General features: G+C 50.9%; 1 protein-coding gene across 4 annotated transcripts in view; it reads left to right on the top strand.

Moving 5' to 3' along the window:
* The window catches only part of KCNQ4 (potassium voltage-gated channel subfamily Q member 4), a 57,035-nt gene extending 46,984 nt beyond the window's left edge, over positions 1-10,051 (top strand). Inside the window, exons 10-14 of one of the 4 annotated variants that reach the window (XM_513360.5) lie at positions 671-891; positions 2,602-2,701; positions 4,552-4,683; positions 7,264-7,393; positions 7,910-10,051. In XM_513360.5, coding sequence (XP_513360.2) covers positions 671-891; positions 2,602-2,701; positions 4,552-4,683; positions 7,264-7,393; positions 7,910-8,122 — 796 coding nt within the window. In that variant the 3' untranslated portion in view covers positions 8,123-10,051. Of the gene's footprint in view, positions 1-670; positions 892-2,601; positions 2,702-4,551; positions 4,684-7,045; positions 7,394-7,909 lie in introns of all 4 variants that reach the window. The other 3 variants (XM_063803103.1, XM_016960174.3, XM_016960176.3) reach the window with 3 other exon arrangements.
* The last annotated feature ends 6,844 nt before the right edge of the window (positions 10,052-16,895 follow it).

The following is a 16,895-nucleotide window of genomic DNA, read 5'->3' as shown; positions in this document are numbered from 1 at the left end:
ACGAGGCCCTAAAACCCTGACCAGTGTGGGATCAGATAGCCGCAGCAGTGGGGAGTGGAGGAAAATATGAAATGACACATGTAAACACATGCCAACATATGTACACACACCAGTGCCTGTACACCCACACTCGCACATGTGTGTGCACAAGGTGTGTGTGTGCATGCGCACACACACACACACCCTCGACTCCACACAGCCTGCCCCTGTGTACAGTGAGGACTGGAGGCCTACCTCCGTGTGCATGGCCAGGTGAGCTTCCGACCCTCAGCAGCCTGTCTGTGCCCAAAGGGGTCGCCACCCCCACCCTCTGCCCACTCACCTGCGCCAGGCCCAGCTCCCACATCCTCCTGTCTGTGTCTCTGACTTTGGATTTCTCCCACTCCTTCCACTCTGACATCTGTCTCCTGTGCACCCCTTATCTGTCCGGGTGATGAGGGGTGGGATGTGGGTGGTGGGGAGAGGATCTGCTTCGACTGACCCCGAATCAGCCTCTTGTAGGAGTGAGGGCCTCCCTTACCACATCCTTGTTCCATCCCAAGAAGTCTCCGCTTGGCGGGGAATCCAGACCTAATAGCCACCCCCAAGTCCTAAGTCAGCTTTGTCCCCACTCACCCCCACCCCCAGCTCTGGCTAACTTGGCTCTCTCCCAACCTGCCTGCCCTGCCAGCAGCCGGATGGGCATCAAAGACCGCATCCGCATGGGCAGCTCCCAGCGGCGGACGGGTCCTTCCAAGCAGCATCTGGCACCTCCAACAATGCCCACCTCCCCAAGCAGCGAGCAGGTGGGTGAGGCCACCAGCCCCACCAAGGTGCAAAAGAGCTGGAGCTTCAATGACCGCACCCGCTTCCGGGCATCTCTGAGACTCAAACCCCGCACCTCTGCTGAGGGTAAGCCCCCGGGGGGCTGAGTCCGATCGAGGGCCGGCTGAGGGTGGCAGGGCGGGGACCGTCTGGGCTGGGAGCAGAAAGATCTGGCTCGCGTCTCAGCTCTGGAACTGATGGACCGTCTTTGGGCTCTGGTCTTCTCATCTGTAAAATGGGCATTATAATATTTGCTCTGCTATACAATGGACATCAGACTGTTTGGGAATCACGTGGAGGGTGGCATTTCATAGTGGTTAGCAGCACAGGCTTTGGAGCCAGACTGCCTGGATTTGCATCCTGGCTTTGTCACTTATCTTAGGCGAGTGACCTAATTTCTCTGGGCCTCATTCTCCTCATTCATAAAATGGGAACAATAATAGCATCCACTTCCTAGGATTATTGTGAGGATTAAATGAGATAATCCATGGAAGGTGAACAGAAGACTTTTGGGAATATAGTAGGTGCTCAACAAATAGCTAAACACAAACGTACTTTGGAAGCGGCAGGAATGCATCCTTGATGAGCCCTGCCTATGCACTGCCCAGCACTGGCTTATCTCATTTACTTCTCCCAGTGACCCTGGAAAGTAGGTTCTGTTTTTGTCCCCACTTTACAGACGTGGGCACTGAGATCTCTCAGCTTGTGAGTGGCAGAGGTGCTCTCCTCAAGCAGGTCTATTCAGCTCCAAAGCCCAGGCCTTCTGCCTACCCCTCTTCACCCAGCCCAGGCTGCAAGTATGAGACTGTGGACCATGCTGATGTCACTTTTCTGAGTTTTGGCTCTGCTGGAGACTTCCACTGTGATTTAGGCAGGAGACTGCCCCTTTCCATGCCTCAGTGTCCTCTTCAGGAAAATGAGAGGGTTGGACCAAGCCCCCTGGAAGACTTCTCCCAGCTTTGACATACTTTAGGCCCCTGGGTGGGGAGAGGTGGGGTGAGTGCACAAGGATGGGGGATGGGGACAGCTCCCCCTTTGGCCTTGGAGGGAGGGGACCCAGCCATGCTGTTTCTGCCTGTGCTGTGTCAGCCCTCAAGATGCTGCTGGCTGACACCTCAGAGTTTACAGAACCCCATAGACCAGTCTTTGAGAGGTGCTGCCCATAGAAGCCTGGGCACAGCTGGTGCCCAGGACCTCCCTTCCCTGTCCTGGAAGCTGTCCGGGCTCTTGCCACTGCTCCTGTGAGGCAAGGACAGCATCACCTCTCTGCGCAACACAGGGCACTAGCCTCAGAGAAGCGTCTCTCATTCAGGGAAGAATGGTTTGTTTTAAGGGCCTTCCCTAGTAGCAGAGCTGGGCCTGGGAGCCAGCCACTTGGGTGTCCTTCCATCTTAGCTGAAGGAGAAGACTGTGTGCATGATTACATGCAGTGCCATCAAACCCCTTATCTCTGGGGCTCACTGTTCTGCAAGGTGGAACCAGTGGGGCTTCCTCCAGGGCTTTGTGCAACAAACTTGCCCTGGACTAGGCCAGCTGTGCCCTAAAGCAGCTCCCACCTACCCACCAGGCAGATGTTTACCCTGACTGGCCACCGGGGCAGATGGGCATGCAACACACTGGGGCTTTCCACCCTGGGGAGGGCAGTGAGACACAGGAGCCCCCAGGAAGGTTCTGAGCCCTTTCTGGGCCTCTGTCTTCCTATTGGACACTCTACTGGTGGTTTGGCATACAAGGGTCGGATGGGAGGTTGGGAGTGGCCCCTTCAGTGGGCCACTTGCCCCATACCTGCCTTTTCAGATGCCCCCTCAGAGGAAGTAGCAGAGGAGAAGAGCTACCAGTGTGAGCTCACGGTGGACGACATCATGCCTGCTGTGAAGACAGTCATCCGCTCTGTCAGGTAAGACTGAGGCCTGAGGCGAGCACCCCGCTCCGTGTGCCACCCACTGCTGCTCCCCATCTGGGCGGATGGATCACTTGAGGTCAGGAGTTTGAGACCAGCCTGGCCAACATGGTGAAACCCCGTCTCTACTAAAAATACAAAAAATTAGCCGGACGTGGTGGTGGACGCCTGTAATCCCAGCTACTTGGGAGGCTGAGGCAGGAGAATCACTTGAACCTGGGAGGCAGAGGTTGCATTAAGCCAAGATAGTGCCATTGCACTCCAGCCTGAGCAACAAGAGTGAAACTGTATTTTTAAAAAAAATGTATTTTTTATGGTGGGTCTTGGTCAAAAAAGTTTGAAAGCCCCTGCTCTACTGGCTGTCTCCATGCCTCAAAAATTAAGCAGGGACCAGGGTCTCCTAGGCCACGGCCTAGGCATGGATCTGGCCTCCAAGCTCCTTGGTGTGCCGTCCTGGCCTAGTCTCCATCTCCAGCCTGCAGCTCTAGCTCCAGAAACCCCCTCAACCTCCAAGTTTTCTGGGCTCCCCACTTTCTTCCCTGGCTGATACACCTGCCCACAAGCCTCTTTTCTTGTATTCCTTTTAAAATTAGAGTCAGGCTGGGCATGGTGGCTCATGCCTGTAATCCCAACACTTTGGGAGGCTGAGGCAAGAGAATCACTTGAGGTCAGAAGTTCGAGACCAGCCTGGGCAGCATAGTGAAATCTTGTCTTTGCAAAAAAAAAAAAAAAAAATTAAAAAATTAGCCAGGCATGTTGGTGTGCCCCTGTAGTTCCAGCTACTTGGGAGGCCAAGGTGGAAGGATGGCTTGAGTGCGGGAGTTTGAGGCTGTAGTGAGCCGTGATTGAGCTACTGCACTCCAGCCTGGGTGACAGAGTGACACCTTGTCTCTAAATAGATAAATATATAAAATCAGAGTCAGCTGGACCTGTCCCCACTATCCCCCAGAGTCTGAAGCCTCTGCTTACCCCCTTTTCACCCATCCATTCTCTCCCCTCCATGTGCCCAGTGTCAAGGACATAGTACCTGACCTGCCACCTGACCCAAGCCAGCTCTCCTGGGCCACCCCACCGACCTCTCAGCCAGCATGCCCCAAACCTGCTCCTCTTCCTGGGCTGGTTCCCATTTCAGGCAGTGGCACCACCATCCACTCGGTCACCCAAGCCATGGGAGTCATCCTGGACTCAGACCAGGGAGACTTTCAGCCCCACCTCCTGAACTGCTCCAAGCTCTTCCATATCTCCTCCCCCATCCCCTAAAGCTAGTTTCCCTGCCCACGCCTCTGCCCCTCCAGGGTATTCTCCACACAGGCTGGCAGAGCTGGCATGCTAAAGCAGAGTAATTGAGCCGGGAACGGTGGGTCACACCTGTAGTCCCAGCACTTTGGGAGGCTGAGACGGGCAGATCGCTTGAGTCCAGGAGTTCGAGACCAGCCTGGGCAGCATAGTGAGACCCCCATCTCTTTAAAAAATAAAAATTAAAAAAAAAAACAGAGTTATTGATGTGCCTGCCCCACAATGTCCCAGTGCCCAGTCTCTGCCAGAGATGCAGGGCTCTTCAAAGCACACCCCAGCCTCCTTCTCGAGGCTGATCTCCTGTCTTCTCATACCGTGGCACCCTGAACCCCATCCTCCACCCCGGCTGGTTGATTAACCCCTTTCCATCTCATCCCTGTTTCTGCTACTTGGAGGTAGGGGAGGCTGGGAGATGCAGCAGAGGCTGTTCATGGTGGCCAAGCAGGAGGTGCCCTGGTGCTGGACAAGGGGATAGCAAAGAGATGGAGAGGGTGCTGGGAAAGAATCCCTGCTCTAACAGGACACTCCCTCTGAGCCCCCTCCCCCAACAGGATTCTCAAGTTCCTGGTGGCCAAAAGGAAATTCAAGGAGACACTGCGACCGTACGACGTGAAGGACGTCATTGAGCAGTACTCAGCAGGCCACCTGGACATGCTGGGCCGGATCAAGAGCCTGCAAACTCGGTGGGTGCACCGGGCCTGTTGGGAGGCAGGGGCAGGGAGGCAGCGACCCCAGCCCTGAATGAAGTCTGAGGCCAACCCCCGAGCACCCGCAACGGCTCACTGCTGCAGCTGAGTTTCTAGACTGAGGAGGTCCCTGGCTTGCAGTGCCAGCCTGAGGCCAGACCCAGCACCCGTCCCAAGGCTGAGAAACAACCCAACCAAAGTTTCTCTGTGCGGTGGGTCCTCTGTGCAAGCCCTATTGACTCATATGCCTTGGGGGCTTTGTTTAGAATGACTGTTTCCTGGTCCTAAAATAATCAGCCTAAAATAATCACTGACCTCCCATCTCCCAAGAGAATAGGCAAATTGTCCTCACTGCCCACCTCTTGCCTCTGGAATCCTCCCACATCTCTCTGGTAGACCCAGCATTAGGAAGAATCCTCACCCCAAGACCCACATCACCTGCACCTTGCCCTTCTCCTCTTCTGGCCTGCATTTTCACTGTCCACTCATTCATTTATTCACTCGAGAAATAGTCAGTGGGCATTTACTACTTGCCAGCCTGTGGGGATATGGCAGAAAGCTCAGCAGAGTTCCCACCCTTATGGAGCTTTCATTCTAGTGGAACGAGAATAAGTGATAAATAAGTAAAACTGGAATATGTCAGACGACAATAAATACTAAGGAGGAAAATAAGGGTCAGGCTGTTAGGGTTTGCAATTTTAAATAGGTGAGAAGGTTCTAGAGGGAACAGCAAGTGCCAAGGACTTGAGAGGGGCAAGTGGCTGGAGTGTTGGCTTCAGCACAGCAGGGAGCCTGGTGTGGCTGCACTGGAGTGAGAGGTAGGAGGTGAGGTCAGAGGGCTAACGGCACTCAGAGAATGTAAAGTCCTGTAGGCCCCTGCAAAGACGTTGGTGTTCATCCAGGATGAGCTGCAAGCATTGGAGGGTTTTGTGCAAAAGACTGATAAGATCTGAATTGTCTTTTAAAAGGATCACCCTGGGTGCTGTGTTGAGGATGGACTTAGCGGAGTGAGGGTGGACACAGGTAGACCAATGAGAACCTGCTTCAGACTTCCACGCATGAGACCGTGGGGACTTGGAACAGAGTGGCAGCTGCAGAGGTGGGACAAGTGGTCAGATTCTAGATACATTTTGTAGGCAAAGTTGACAGGGTTTTCTGATGGGGTGTTAAGAGAAAGAAGAGAGTCAAGGATGAAGCTAAGGTTTTTGGCTTCAGCAAGAGGAAAAATCGAGTTGCCATTTGTTGACATGGAGAAGGCAATGAATGGAGCAAGTTTCAGTCAGGAGATTTGGGAGGTGCCGGGTTTGTGATGCCTATCAGACATTCAAGTGGAGTGTTGATCTGGCAGTTGAATAGAGAAGTGTGGAGTGCAGAGCAGAAGTACAGGATGGAGATGAAGATTTGGTGTCGAAAGTGTAGAGGAATTGAAAATTATGGATCTGAAGACATCACCTAGTGAGTGGAGTAAATAGAGAATAGAGGTCCCAAGAGTGAGCCTTGGATCCTGCAGTGTTTCCAGGTTGCAGAGATAGAGGAGGAACTAACAAAGGAGACTGTAAAGGAGAGGTCAGGGAAGTAGGAAAAGAACTGGGAGAGGGTGGTGTTTCAAATGAAGAAAGGGTTTGCTGGAAGAAGGGGTGATCAGATGTGTTGAGTGCTGCTAGTAAGTCAAGTAAAATGAGGACAGGAGTTATCAATGGATTTAGCAACATGGGGTTATTTGGGAGCTTGACAACAGTAGTTTTGGTGAAATGGCAGGGGTGAAAGCCTGATTGGAGTAGGTTTAAGAGAGAAGGGGAGGAAAGGAATTGGAGGTAGAGGATAGAGATAACACTTTCAAGAATTTTGCTGCAAAGGAGAGCAGAAAAATAAGGTGAGGTCAGTTCTAGCCTTGTCCACCCACCTTAAAAGTCACATTCCCACGTGTCTCCACTCCTCCCATCCTCTTTCCCCTTTTCCCCAATCCATCTTTTCTTTTCTTTTCTTTTCTTTTCTTTTTTTTTTTTTTTTTTTTTTTTGAGACAGTATCTTGCTCTGTCGCCCAGGCTGGAGTGCAGTGGTGCAATCACAGCGCACTGCAGCCTCGACCTCTCCTGCTCAAGTGATCTTCCTGCCTCAGCCTCCTAAGTAGCTGGGACCACAGGCATGAGCTACCATGTCCAGCTAATTTTAAAAAAATTATTTTTGTAGAGAGGAGGGCTTGCTATGTTGCCAAGTCTGTCTCGAATTCCTGGGCTCAAGTGATACCTCCCTACCTAGCCTCCCCAAATGCTGGGATTATAGGCATGCGCCACTGCGCTGGGCCTCCTAGTCCACTATTTCCATTCCTCTTTCACCAGACGGTTGTTTTACTTGTCAGGTTCGTGTGTGGTGCCTTTGCTTGGCCAGTGGAGAACCACCAGAGCAGGGGCCAGTCCCTCCACCCTCAACTCAGCCTCCATCTGGCAGGGCAATGGCCCCTTCCCTCAGATTGCCTGTCCCCTCGTGGTGCCTTCTCCTTCATCAGGCAACCTATAATTCTTGTGGAAGGGAGGGACGGCGTGTCCCCGGGCCCTCTGATGGTTCCCTTACCCTTAGGGTGGACCAAATTGTGGGTCGGGGGCCCGGGGACAGGAAGGCCCGGGAGAAGGGCGACAAGGGGCCCTCCGACGCGGAGGTGGTGGATGAAATCAGCATGATGGGACGCGTGGTCAAGGTGGAGAAGCAGGTGAGTGTAGGATGGGGTGGCGGAGCTGGCCATACCAAGAAGCTCTGGGGGCCGCGGTGACATGGGGAGGATGCGTTTCCCACAGCCACAGCCCAAGGGTCCCCGAGAAGACCTAAGAGCCCCCTCCCCGGCCGAAGCCCCCGCCCTCGCCGCCAGACATTCCCATAAACCCGCCCTCTCCTGCTAAGCCCCGCCCCCAGGCTGCATAAGCCCGCCCATAACCTTCAGATAAGCCTACTTCAGTTCCCCCTACTCCATTTGACCCCGCCTCTCAGTTGTCGCTGTAGCTCGCGGACTATCCCCATCGGTCACACCTAACCACCCCCCGGGTTATGCACCAGTGCCCAGCTTCGCCCCTCGCTCTAGCCAAGCTCCACCTTTCCAGGAGGGATTTGTGCTTCCCAGATAAGCCCCGCCCACTCCACCAGCTAGGGTCCGCCCCGAGACCCAAGCCCCGCCCCCGGCCGCGTCCCCTCCGGTCCCAGGCCCTGCTTCCCAGCTGCGCCCTGTCCCCAGGTGCAGTCCATCGAGCACAAGCTGGACCTGCTGTTGGGCTTCTATTCGCGCTGCCTGCGCTCTGGCACCTCGGCCAGCCTGGGCGCCGTGCAAGTGCCGCTGTTCGACCCCGACATCACCTCCGACTACCACAGCCCTGTGGACCACGAGGACATCTCCGTCTCCGCACAGACGCTCAGCATCTCCCGCTCGGTCAGCACCAACATGGACTGAGGGACTTCTCAGAGGCAGGGCAGCACACGGCGAGCCCCGCGGCCTGGCGCTCCGACTGCCCTCTGAGGCCTCCGGACTCCTCTCGTACTTGAACTCACTCCCTCACGGGGAGAGAGACCACACGCAGTATTGAGCTGCCTGAGTGGGCGTGGTACCTGCTGTGGGTGCCAGCGCCCTTTCCCCACCTCAGGAGCGTGAGATGCCAGGTCGCACAGAGGGCAGCAGCAGCGGCCGTCCCGCGGCCTCTGGGCCCCCCAGTGCCCTGCCCACTCCATCAAGGCCCTATGTAGCCCACCTGGCAGGGGCACAGCCCCGGGAGTGGGAGCGGGCGCTGGGGCCCTGGGCCCTGACCCAGCTTCCAGCTATGCAAGGTGAGGTCTCTGGCCCACCCTTCGGACACAGCAGGGAAGCCCTCCCGCCAAGTCCCCGCCCCACTTGGGGGTGGGCCAAGGTGCCCCCACAGGTACCCACAAAGCACAGGACCCTGCCACAAGGCAGGTGGACACCATATATGCAAACCATGTTAAATATGCAACTTTGGGGACCCCCATGGGGTCTCTCTGCCCCTCCCCCATTGGGAGCTGGGCCCCCAGCAGTAGCTGGTCTCAGGCTGCTTGGCCACCACCCTGTCCCTATTCTTTGGCTTATCACTCCTTCCCCTCCCAGCATGGGGCCTGTTTCTCCCCTGCCCTCTCCTAAGGGCAGTGCCTGGGCCTTTCTTCCCATTTGCAAGTGTCAGCTCCCAGGGGCTCCCTCCTCCTGCTGGGTGGCCACTCCCCTCCTTGGCCCTCCAGACACCACTCATAGTCAGCACAAGTTTCTGTATCCTCCCCAAAACTCCCAGACAGTGCTTCGTGGACGATCGCACAAACATAGCCTTTTAGTTTCTCCAGACAGGAAGAAAGCCTCTCACACTTAAACATGCAATGACGTGACACACTTGGAGACATGAGTGCAGAGCCACTCAGCCGCTCCTGGGCCTCTGCAGCAGATGCCAGTGGACTGGCCTTGCAGGGTGACGTCCACTAAGAGGAAGACCCCCAACTCCATCTGAGCAGGAGAAGGAGCTTTGAAGTAACCCGAGAGCTCTCCAGGCCCCACCCAGACCTTTACCCGCTCCCCTTCTTCAAGAAGATCACCTCCTCTCTGGTCCAGGAGCCCTAACCCACTGCCTCTGCCTGTCCCCAAGGGCCCGCCTCCGTGTCTCCACAGCACAACTCGGGCCCAGGTCTGACACCACTGGAGAGACCCCAGGCCCACTTCTAGCCGGGCCTGTGCCTTCCTAGTCACTCTAACTCCCAGAGAGAATAAGAATGCATGTAATAGCTATACCAACCGCGCATCCGGCTTTCACATGCACTGTCTCCCCTCCCTCCATACCCCACTTCTTCACTTCAATTGGCAGCCCCACATCCAGGCATAAGCCCCCATTCACTCCAGGAACACTTTCTTATCCCCACCCCTTTGCTCCTCTTCTGCAAAGCCAATGCAGGTGGCAGGAAGGTGAGGGGTAGTGGACCAATGGCAACCCTCTGTGGGAACAAGGGGCCGAGGCCACGCTGCCTGCATCTCGTGCTGGGGACCTGCATGCGCCAGCACCAGGGCTTGGACTGGATCTTGCTCAGTCCATGGTGCCCAGCCTCTGCCCCAACATGCCCTCTGCATGTGACCATCATGCCCTGGATGGAGCCACTCCTGGCTCACCCCACCTGCACTGCACTGTCCCCAGAGAGCCACCCCTCCACCCACTCAGAGACAGCTGTGGAGAGGGCCAGGAGAATGGGATTACCCTATGACCAAGGAGACATGGGAAGAAGCCCTCCTTCCTTCCACGATCGAGGTTCCGCCATCAACTCGGTTCTCGGATATGCAAGTACCTCACTTTGTTAACTTATTAACTTATTGGTTTCATTAAAGTTTTCAATAGGAGGTGATTGTTCTTGGTTTTGTTCAGTGGCTGTGAGGTGAGGCTCCTGGTTTGGGGGTGGGGACAAGGAGATTTGGATTAGTCGGGACTCTTTGTTGTATACAACAAAAACCCAACCCTGTATGGTTTAAACAGACAAACAAAAAGAAACTTATTGGCACAGAGAACTAAGAAGTCCAGGGGATAGATTTGGTTTCATGCACAGTGAGATCTAGATGCTTAAACGTGTCAGGACTCTGTTTCCTGTAAGCCTTCCTTTCTGGCAGGCTGACCTCTCATGGTGACCAGTAAAATTGGCCACCACTTTCCTAATAGTTTGCATCAGTCAAGATCAAGTCAGGAAGGCAGAAACAACACTAAGTTTTTCAGCAAAAGAGTTTATTATAGGTATTGGGTTACACTGATGCAGGAGGGCTGAAAGAACAAAAGAGAATTTTCTCTAGGTGATTCTGAGATAGCCTAGAGAAAATAACTGCAGAAAGCAGTTACCACTCCCAGAGCTGCAGGAGTATAGGAAACAGGTTGGGGTTATCAGAACCCACAAGCTTGCGGAGAGGGAGCCCGGTAGTGTTGGGGCTCAGAGATCTGAAAAGGAGGTACTCCCTGGCTGGTGCTAGTACCTCTTAGGGGATACAATGAGGCTTGTCTGGGAGTATGGGAAAAAAGCCGAAGTCTGGGATCAACTGTTGCAATCTGGCTGTTGCTGATAAGGATAGGAAGCAAAGGAAGATAGAAGTCTCCACTTTTCTTGCCTTCCAATCTTCCCCTAGTGCCCCTTATTGTCAAAGCTAGCGAACAAAGGAGTGATGTGGTTTGCAGAGTCCCAGCCCCAGTATCACAGAGTTAGAAGGCTGCACTTGGAACTGAAAGACAATAACATGGGCACGGGCCACCCCTTTGGAGACACAGTTTCCACAAACATCAATCCATACATACTTGAACCGCCATATAACGACGGTAGCTTCCAACTAGTAAGATGAAACTGTCCTTTATACAAATGAAGACACTCTAGTCCCCTCCCCCTAAATGGGAAAAACACAACGTCCCACGGTTCAACAGATGCATCCATCTCCAGGGGTTAGTCACTGAATCCATATTTGGGTTAAGTATTCCTCTAATTCAGGCACAATTCCACCTACAACTAAACACTAAAGTAAAGTTGATCATCACATACAATGTTTATATAAAATATGGGAGAAAGGAGGAGGGAGGAAAAAATAATATGTACAGTGCACACACACACATGCACACACATCCCAAGCAAGGAAGGAAGTACGCATAGCCGCAATCGACCTCTTTCTGGTATCTCTGGTCACAGTGCCATGGTTGGTATGAATAATTTCCTTATTCCATTGCCCTTCCATGTTTCCTTTGCCCTCAGCCAACTCCTCAGCTTTTTAGGGACCTTTTTTTTTTTTTTTTTTTTTGAGACAGAGTCTCGCTTGGTTGCCAGGCTGGAATGTAGCGGTGCGATCTCAGCTCACTGCAACTTCCACCTCCTGGGTTCAAGCGATTCTCCCGCCTTAGCCTCCCAAGTAGCTGGGATTACAGGCATGTGCCACCACACCCAGCTAATTTTTGTATTTTTAGTAGAGATGGGGTTTCACCATGTTGGCCAGGATGGTCTTGATCTCATGATCTCGTGATCCACCTGCCTTGGCCTCTCAAAGTGCTGGGATTACAGGCGTGAGCCACCGTGCCTGGCCAGGGATCTTTATATGGTGGAGTGACCCAGATAATCATTCCTGAAGGGTCTGAATCCTCAGTGGTCCTGCATGGGTGGGTGTCACAGCTTTTCATTGACTTTTGCTATCATACATGGAAGTATTTATTATAGAAAGGCCTTAGAGAATCCCTTGGGTTCCAGACTTAGTCCTCCTTGCCCTGTTGTGTGGCAGCAACCAATTTCCGCTTGGTAATGAAGATCAGTCATGCAGCCAGTGTATTAACTCTTTATTTTGCCTGCTGGTTGAGTGGCATGAGGAGCCCACAATGGCCTGGTTAAAGTTTAAACCTCCAACGTAATGAAAACTATGTTGCCTCCCTTCCCTTGAAAACTAAGACCTCCAAACTAGCAGAGCTCAATGCTACAGGGACCAGAGGCAGAAGTTTTGTGAGTGGGTGGAGTAGGCTGAATAATAGCCATTCAAATATAGCAAGTTCTAATTTCTGGGACCTGCAAATGTTACATTATAAGGAAAAGGGGCCTTTGCAGATGTGATTAAATTATGGATCATGATATGGGGAGATTATCCGAGACTGTCTGATGGGCCTAAATCCAGTGACAAATGTCTTTTTAAGAGAGCGGCAGAGGGAGATCAAGTCACACAGAAGAGGAGAAGGTGATATGAACATAAAAACAGGGACTGGGGTGATGCTGCCACAAGCCAAGGAATGCCAGCAGCCACAAGAAACTGGAAAAGTCCAGGAATGGATTCTTGCCTAGAGCTCTGAAGGGAGCACAGCCCTGCACACACCTTGATTTGGGCTCAGTGAAACTGATGTTGAACTTCTGGCCTCCAGAACTGTGAGAGAATAAATTTCTGTTGTTTTAAGCAACCAATTTTACAGTAATTTGTTATGGTAACCACAGGAAACTAATACGGCGGATTATTTGGTGTCATAGTGAGAGAAGCCACTCTCACCAGCTCCCTTGGATTCCTGGAACCTTATATCCTGGCTATGTCAATGAGGATAAACATACCTGCTTCATGATGGAAAGGGTCCAGTGGGATCGACCTGGCACCTAGTGGCTAGGTGGACCCTTGCAGAGGGATGATATACTAAGTACTTAGCATTTGTCTTGGCTGGAGGCAGGTTGGACATACAGTGTGGCATTAGTCAGATCAGCCTTGACGAGTTACGTTCATGTTGTTGAACCTGTAAATAGTCTCCATTCTGGCCACCATGACCACGTTGTACATAAACATATGGAGAATGCGCTGGAGAGACTAGGGAGAGAGGCTGGCTGACATCCATCCAATGTGCCATCTTGTCCATCGAATTATCAAGAGCTGCCTCTGCCACGGATGACTTTGGGTGAGATTTTACTTGGAATACAAATATCTTCATATTCTGTGTCATTTCTGAAAGTCCATCTACTAGTCTCTCCCAGTTTTTCTTATGGCCAGTCCTCCAGTTCTGTGCTTTCTGAACCCCTGACCATCCAGCCAAACCATTAGCCACTGCCCATAAATCAGTGTAGATCCATACTTCTTGTCATCTCTCAATCAGACAAAATGGACAACCAAATGTACTGAAGGACAGGTAGGATGGAGCCAGGCCTGGGAACTGGGGTGGTGGCAGTGGTGGTGATGTTCCAGGAAAAGGCACAGCATGTGATAGGGTCCAGAGGCACCAGTGAGTGTGGTAGATGAAAGGAACAGAAAGAAATCCCGTGGCTGGTCCCAGACAGCAATGGAGAGAGGGGTGCAAGATGGGACTTTAGAATTAGGGGTCAAAGTTTACAGGATTTCATTAATCATTCCAAAGAGATAGGACTTAGCCATGATAGCAGTGGGGAGACAATAAAAGATTTTTCTCAGGCAGCACACTGGGGTAGATTTGCATTTTAGAATTTTTTTTTTTCCTGGGATGGAAGATGTATTTGAGGGAGTAAGTGTGGGTGTGGGGAGAGCAGGTAGGAGACTGCCGCAGTCACCCGAGCAGGAGGTGCTGGTAACCCGAACAAGTCCCATGACATTTCACTAATTGAGTTAAATGTCTATTGAGCACCTGCTATATGCCAGACCCTGCCTCAGCACAATATACAGGATGAACAGACACGGGAGAACAAGTTACAGCCCTGAGGTCATCCAGCCCCTGGGGGAGACAGATGCACAATTAACCAATGCACAGCTACTGTTTATCTTCTGAATTTGCCTGGCTCAGCAAGGAGAGTTTGCAGGTGGCTCTGGGAGTCCCCAAACTGTCATCAAATACGGCCTTGACAGCAGATACAATTTTAGCTTGGTGTGTCATTTATCTATTGCTTTGTAACAACTTATTTTAAAACTTAATGGTTTAGGACAGATGTGGTGGCTCATGCCTGTAATCCCAGCACTTTGGGAGGCCGAGGTGGGTGGATCACTTGAGGCCAGGAGTTCAAGATCAGCCTGGCCAACATGATGAGACCCCATCTCCTAAAAATTACAAAAATTAGCCTGGTATGGTGGTGTGCGCCTGTAGTCCCAGCCACTCAGGAGGCTGAGGCAGAGAATTGCTTGAACCTGGGAGGTGGAGGTTGCAGTGAGCCAAGATCATGCCACTGCACTCCAGCCTGGGCAACAGAGCAAGATTCTGTCTCCAAAACAAACAAACAAACAAACAAACAAAAAACCACCAACAAAAAACCTTAATGGCTTAAAATAACAACTATTTTATTTTATTTACTCTTGATTCTGTGGGTCAGCAATTTGGGGTGAACTCAGCTGAACGGCTCTGCTGGTCTCACCTGGGGTCACTAATGTGCTTGCAATCATCTGGCATCAACAGGGTCTAGATGGCCCAAGAGGGCCTTCCCCACGTGTCTGCAATCTGGTGTGAGTTGGTCTGCAGGCAAGACGGCTCGTCTCTGTTCTATGGAGCTTCTCATCCTCCAGTAGATTAGACTGTACTTCTTCATATGGCAAGAGGGCAAAAGCAGAAGCCATCAGGCCTCTGGAGGCCCAGGCTCAGAAGCTGTACCAAGGGGCTCAGCTCACTTTGATGGGTGCTCTGAATACGTTGCGATGTTTACACTCTTGTAGATCTAAAAAAACCCATGCAGTTATTTCTCTATTTAGATAATTTATTTCATGTACTTTTGTTTTTTTGAGAGTGCAGAGTGCAGTGGCCACTGCACCGGGCCATATTTCACGTACTTTTGACAGCTCCAATTGTTAAAACAGTTTCGTTTTCCCTCTGAGAAGCTGAGAGGCACATCTTCCCCTACCACCCACCTCTGTGTATAGCAGGACCGTGATAGCTGCTACCACGGTGTGTTGGTCTGTGTGGGCTGGCATAGCAAATATCATGGACTGGAAGGTCTAAACAACAGAAGTGCATGATCACACAGTCAAAGTTCTGGAGGCTGGAAATTCAAGACCAAGTTATCAGCAGGGTTGGTTTCATTCTGAGGCCTCTCTCCTATGATTGTAGAGGCTGCCTTCTTCCGGTATCTTTGCATGATTATCTCTTGTTCTCTATGTACACAGGTCTGAGGTCTCTCTCTGTGTCCTAATAATCTCCTCTTCCTCTTCCTCCTCCTCCTCCTCCTCTTCTTCTTCTTCTTTGTGTTCCTAGTTTTCTTTTTCTTCTCTTTTTTCAAGTTTTATTTTAGGTTTGGGGACACATGTGCTGGTTTGTTACTAAGGTATATTGCATGATGTGCATGATGCTGAGGTTTGGGATACGACAGAACCTATCACCCAGGTAGGGAGCACAGTACCCAACAGGTAGTTTTTCAACCCTTGATCCCCTCCCTCCCTCTCCCTTCTTGTGGTCTGCAGTGTCAATTGTTGCCATCTTTATGTCCATGTGTAACTAATGTTTAGTTCCCATTTATAAGTGAGAACATGCAGTATTTGGCTTTCTGTTTCTGCATTAGTTTGCTTAGGATAATAACCTCCAGCTGCTCAAGTTGCTGCAAAGGACATGATTTCCTTCTTTTTATGGCTGCATAGTATTCCATGGTATATACGCACCACATTTTCTTTATCCAGTCCACCATTGATGGATACCTAGGTTGATTCCATGTCTTTGCTATTGTGAAGAGTGCTACAATGAACATATAGTTGCATGTGTTTTTTTGGTAGAATGATTTATTTTCCTTTGGGTATATATCTAGTCATGAGATTGCTGAGTGGAATGGTAGTTTTATATTTAGTTCTCTGAGAACTCTCCAAATTGCTTAACTAATTTACATTCTCACCAAGAATGTATAATCATTCCCTTTCCTCTGTAACCCCGCCAACATCTGTTATTTTTTGACTTTTTAATAATAGCCATTCTGACTAGTGTGAGATGGTATCTTATTGTAGTTTACATTTGCATTTCTCTGATGATTAGTGATGATTGATGCTGAGCATTTTTTCATGTTTTTTGGCCACTTGTATATCTTCTTTTGAGAATTGTCTGTTCCTGTCCTTTGCTCACTTTTTAATGGGGTTGGTTTTTGCTTGTTGATGTATTTATCACCTCTTCTTATAAGGATACCAGTAATATTGGATTAGAGCTCACCCTAACAAACCCATTTTAACTTGATTACCTCTTTAAAGGCCCCATCTCCAAATGCAGTCACATTTTGAGGAACTGAGGGTTAGAACTTCAGCATATAAATTTTGGAAGGATGCAATTCAGCCAATGACACCTGCAACAGGGATTTCACCCACCAACCTGACGCATTTTCTGCTGTAAATGCACAGGATCTGAGAATCACTCGGGTTTGCCCCATCCCAACTGGCAGAGCTGAACAGAGTTATAGACACCATGGAACCAAGTGATTTGAAAACCCTTTTTTGAAGGCCCAGGAACCTTTGCTACAGCACAACCTATTTGGAATCCTAATATATAAAATATAGTCAGTGCAATCAAAAATGGGAACCTCCCAGAGGTGGCCTCAATTCTCCCCTTACATACACATTGAGCATGTGCCTAGCATTTTGCTGCAGGCAAAATAGATCTGTCTCTGTGATGTATCCTTTATGTAACTATTGTAGTCGATTGTATTCTTTGTCTGAAAGTCTTCCTTCCTTCCTTGCCATTGCCATGGTTACCCTTGCATGGTGTGTACTTGCCTATCTGTCTTACAGCAGGTTTCCTGGAAACCAATTCCGAGACAGAGAGTGGTGTGCAGAAGGTTTTTAG

This window comes from Pan troglodytes, chromosome 1 (assembly GCF_028858775.2).
Source record: "Pan troglodytes isolate AG18354 chromosome 1, NHGRI_mPanTro3-v2.0_pri, whole genome shotgun sequence".
Taxonomy (NCBI): Eukaryota; Metazoa; Chordata; class Mammalia; order Primates; family Hominidae; genus Pan; species Pan troglodytes.
Note: the sequence above shows the minus strand (reverse complement) of the source record. Positions and strands in the feature narration are given on the sequence as shown.